The sequence below is a fragment of the Protobothrops mucrosquamatus genome, unplaced genomic scaffold (assembly GCF_001527695.2).
Source record: "Protobothrops mucrosquamatus isolate PMUCROS unplaced genomic scaffold, P.Mucros_1.0 scaffold4348, whole genome shotgun sequence".
Lineage (NCBI taxonomy): Eukaryota > Metazoa > Chordata > Lepidosauria > Squamata > Viperidae > Protobothrops > Protobothrops mucrosquamatus.
The window spans coordinates 1-4,464 of NW_015390262.1; the positions used below are offsets into that span (position 1 = coordinate 1).

The 4,464-nt window shown below is 47.6% G+C and overlaps 1 protein-coding gene across 1 annotated transcript in view; it reads right to left on the reverse strand.

The window, feature by feature from the left end:
• Positions 1-3,104: 3,104 nt before the first annotated feature.
• Positions 3,105-4,464, reverse strand: part of LOC107298875 (DIS3-like exonuclease 2) — a gene marked incomplete at both ends in the record, with an annotated part of 70,358 nt that continues 68,998 nt past the window's right edge. The window contains one exon of the mRNA XM_015828237.1: positions 3,105-3,209. Coding sequence (XP_015683723.1) covers positions 3,105-3,209 — 105 coding nt within the window. The remainder of the gene's footprint in view (positions 3,210-4,464) is intronic.

The following is a 4,464-nucleotide window of genomic DNA, read 5'->3' on the forward strand; positions in this document are numbered from 1 at the left end:
AGAAGAAGAAGAAGAAGAAGAAGAAGAAGAAGAAGAAGAAGAAGAAGAAGAAGAAGAAGAAGAAGAAGAAGAAGAAGAAGAAGAAGAAGAAGAAGAAGAAGAAGAAGAAGAAGAAGAAGAAGAAGAAGAAGAAGAAGAAGAAGAAGAAGAAGAAGAAGAAGAAGAAGAAGAAGAAGACGACGACTGTGGGGTCCTTGGTGGTGCTCTCTGATCTTGGTCGTCTTCTTGCAGATGTTTCATTACCCAACTAGGTAACATCATCAATCCTAGAAGGGAGTGAGGTTTAGGAGGCCGATGATGGCTAGAAACTGGCTTCTCGCAGGGGTCATTCAGAAGCCTCCAGGAAGGAAGCCATGAAAGCTGGGTGAGTTCTAGTCCCGCCTTAGGCATGAAATCTGGCTGGGTGACTTTGGGCCAATCACCAGAGGCTGTGAGTTCAAGTCCTGCCTTAGGCATGAAAGCCTAAGGCAGGACTTGGTGACTTTGGGCTGATCACCAGGATGATAGAAGTAAAGGATAAGGTCTTCAAAATTGAATATTGAAAAAGAAATTTAAAAACTGAATTTGCTGCAGTGGAAACTTACGAGACAAACAAGCGTACCAAAAACTATAATGGCTGGGAAACAGGAAAGGATAGCATAAAGGCAGGATGCAAGATAAATACGTAGGCAAAAATTAGCTGGGTCTTAGAGCGGGAAAAGGAAGAAGACAAGCTATAAAAAAAACAGCTGTAAGGAAAACTTAACTAAACTGAAAAAGAGGAAAGAACCTAATTGTTCTAAGCCGGGGCCCAGAACTCAAAACCGACAATTGAATATGTCTAATATTTTATATTATTAATGTACGTGCGATGTATGATTTAGTATGCAGCAGGAAATAGGCAGGAGGCGGTCGGAAAGAGTGTAACCTCATAGTAGTACCTCAGCCAATGGGGAAAGAGGAGGGATGTGGCGGCCGGGACAAGGGATGTATAAAGAAGGAGATATTTTGGGTTGGAACTTCGGAGAGAATCCAAGCTTTGATAGCTTCTCTCCCCGCTTATTGTAATCAACGAAACAAAAGGCCGCTGGTCATGAAGGAAAGTGGCCAGGAGCACATAACAAGGGGATGGTGAGTTCTAGTTCTGCCTTTAGCATGAAAGCCAACTGGGTGACTTTGGCCCGGTCCAAACACGGCAAGAAAAGTCGTAAATTGGGGGCAAAACTCACCGAAACAACGTCCCACTAAGCGACAGAGGTTTGGGGCTCAGCTGTGGGTTCGTAAGGGGAGGACCGCCTTTATTTACTAGACGTCTTCAAAAGAAAAAGGGGAATAAAAGAACCGGGCTAGCATCTATCTCATCCCGGCTCGTTCCCCGTCTTGTGCCCACCAGGGACCGGCACGGCCCTCTGCCCGCCCCAGACAGAGGGGGCCGCAGGACGCCGCCGAGTCCTGTTTGTGACAGCGGAAATGCATTCCAACGTCTCCCTGCTGGATCGTTCGGAAGGCAGAAGTGCCTGCTTGGCACTATCGGCTCCGCTTTAATGACCGTGCCGGGAGGGGATAATGGTCTTCAACTCTGCAAGGCGCAGATGGAGGGGCAGCAGGTACGGGCCCGGCGTCCCCAAGCAGAAGAAGACGAGGCAGGGAGGGAGGGAGGGCAGCACACGGAACAAAGTAGTTGGGGGGGTCATCTCCCCCCCCCAGGATGGGGTCCTGAGCTGGCTTGCGATGGCACGTGACACGCAACTGCGAGAGGGCAAGGCAGCGCGGGAAGAATCCAGAGAAAGAAATATTTGGGGGAATATTAAAAAGGCAGAATATATTTCCCCAAAGGAATAATGGAGAAGGTCTTTAAAAAGGCAGAAACTTCTCCATACATGACACAGGAAATACAAAGCCTCAAACAGGGAACAGGGAACAATCCCAAGAGCCCCATAAGGTATAAAAACCCACTCCCTACATGTGCTCTCTCTCTCTTTTCTTCCAGAGCCATCTTTCTGTCTGGCTCTCCTCTTCAATAAACTGCAACCTTCTTTCTAAAGCAGTCTCCATTTCGTTTATTCCTGGCTTGGACTGGACCCTGGTGAAGATTTTTCTTTCAACAGCAGGTAGTCCTCGACTTACGACCTCAACTGAGCCTCAGGTTTCTGTTGCTAAGCGAGACAGCTGTTAAGCGAGCTTTGCCCTGTTTTACGACCGTTCTTGCCACAGGTGTAACCGTGTTTCCCCGAAAATAAGAACTGGGTCTTAATATTAATTTTTGCTCCCAAAGACGCATTGGGGCTCATTTTCCAGTTAGGGCTTATATTTGGGGAAATACGGTACTAAATGCCTAAGTCTGACTGACGATCTTAACTGGGGCTTATTTTTGGGGAAACACGTTAAGTGAATTGCCGCAGTTGATAAGTTAGCCACACGGTCGTTAAGCGAATCTGGCTTCCTCCACTGACTTTGCTTGTAGGCAGGTCACAAAAGGGGATCGTGTGACCCCCGGGACACTGCAACCCTCATATAGATCAGGGGTCTTCAAATGTGGCTCTTTTATGACTTGTGGACTTCAACTCCCAGAATTCCTTAGCCAGTCTCCATTTTGTTTGTAAGATTTAAGACAGGGGTCTTCAAACTCGGCCCTTTTATGACTTGTGGACTTCAACTCCCAGAATTCCTCAGCCAGCCTCCATTTTGTTTGTTAGATTTAAGACAGAGGTCTTCAAACTCGGCCCTTTTATGACTTGTGGACTTCAACTCCCAGAATTCCTCAGCCAGGCATGCTGGCTGAGGAATTCTGGGATTCGAAGTCCACAAGTCATAAAAGGGCCAAGTTTGAAGACCCCTGATATAGGTATATAATTCTAAGTGTTATGGCTATTCAGGGAATTTTATTCATTTATTTTATGTTGTTGGTGTTTGTTTTTGATAACATTTTCAAAAAAATACTTTTTTTTTTCAATTTTTTTTTCACTGATTTATTGTTTCCGGGCAGCCCCCAGCCAAATCTTTTCATTTCCTGGGTTCTCTAGCTCCGTCCAATTTGGTCTTACTAAAAATGTAAATGGATTGCCTGGCTCCCTCTCAGACACATCCCGCCACCCGGAGAGGGGGGGGGAATCGCGTGGGCTTACGTTGCAATAAATGCGCTTCTGGACTCCGAATCGCAACACCAGGACGTCAAAGGCCTCGCTGAGGACACCCATCACCATGGCCTCCGATTCCAGCGGTCCACACTCCTGCAAAAGACAACATTGCGGGAGGGGGGTGTAGGCAGGGAAGGAGGGAGGGAGGGATGAGCAAAAGGGAGCAGCCCCTTCGTTCCACACAGAGATTCGAACCCGGTTCCCATCCAAGCCCGCGAAACACGCAAAACCCTTGGATTAAACTCTGGTTGAGTCAGGAGGAGAGCAGATCCCCAGATCTCTCCAGGAAAGAACAGGTCTCCAAAGGCCTTAGATCAGAGCTGGAGCTCTCTTGCTTTTTTACAAGTGGTTCTCAAGTTACGACCACAATTGAAACCCCCCACCCAGTTTACGTGGCTAAGCGAAACATGCGTTGAGTTTTGCCCCATTTTTACAACTTTTCCTGCCTACAGGGGTTACGTGAATCGCTGTAGTTGTTAAGTGAGTAACACGGTTGTTAAGTGAATCCGGATTCCCCCCCTTGACTTTGCTTGTCAGAAGGTCGCAAAAGGGGATCACGTGACCCTGGGGGACACGGCCACCGTCGTAAACATGAGTCAGTGGCCAGGCGTCTGGGTTTGGATGACATAAACCCTGGGGGCGCCGCGTCAGCTGTTAAGAGCGAAAAACGGTCCTAAGTCCCGTTTTTCAGTGCCGTTGTAACTTTGAGCGGTCACTTAAATGGACTGTTGTAAGTCGAGGACTACCCGTTTTTATATATTCATTGGAAAATTCATAGGGTTTTTTTTTTCCCAAGAGAAAAAAATCTCCTGTGGCACATTTGGGTGTTTTTCCATTTAGCGTCTTTGAAGAAGTGTGGACTTCAACTCCCAGCATTACTAATCCAGGTCGTCCGGACTTCAACTCCCAGCGTTCCTAGTCCAGGTCATCCGGACTTCAACTCCCAGCGTTCCTAGTCCAGGTCATCCGGACTTCAACTCCCAGCGTTCCCAGGGCAGCATGGCTAGATTTGAAGCCCACACATCTTAAAAGTTACTGCACTGAAAAAAACTGCTATACAGGGAGTCCTCGGTTTACATGCATTCATTTAGTGGCCATTTGAAGCTGCAAGTGACTTATGACCGTTACTTACACTTACGACCACTGCAACATCCCCGCGGTCATGTGATCAAAATTCACAATGCTTGGCCACTGGCTTGTATTTACGACAGTTGCAGCATCCCGGGGGTCACGCGACCCCCTTTTTGCCACCGTCGGACAAACAACGGGGAAGTCAGCTTCACTTAAAAACCGTGTCGCTAACTTAAGAACCGCAGTGATTCGCTGAACGACGGTGGCGAGAGAGGTC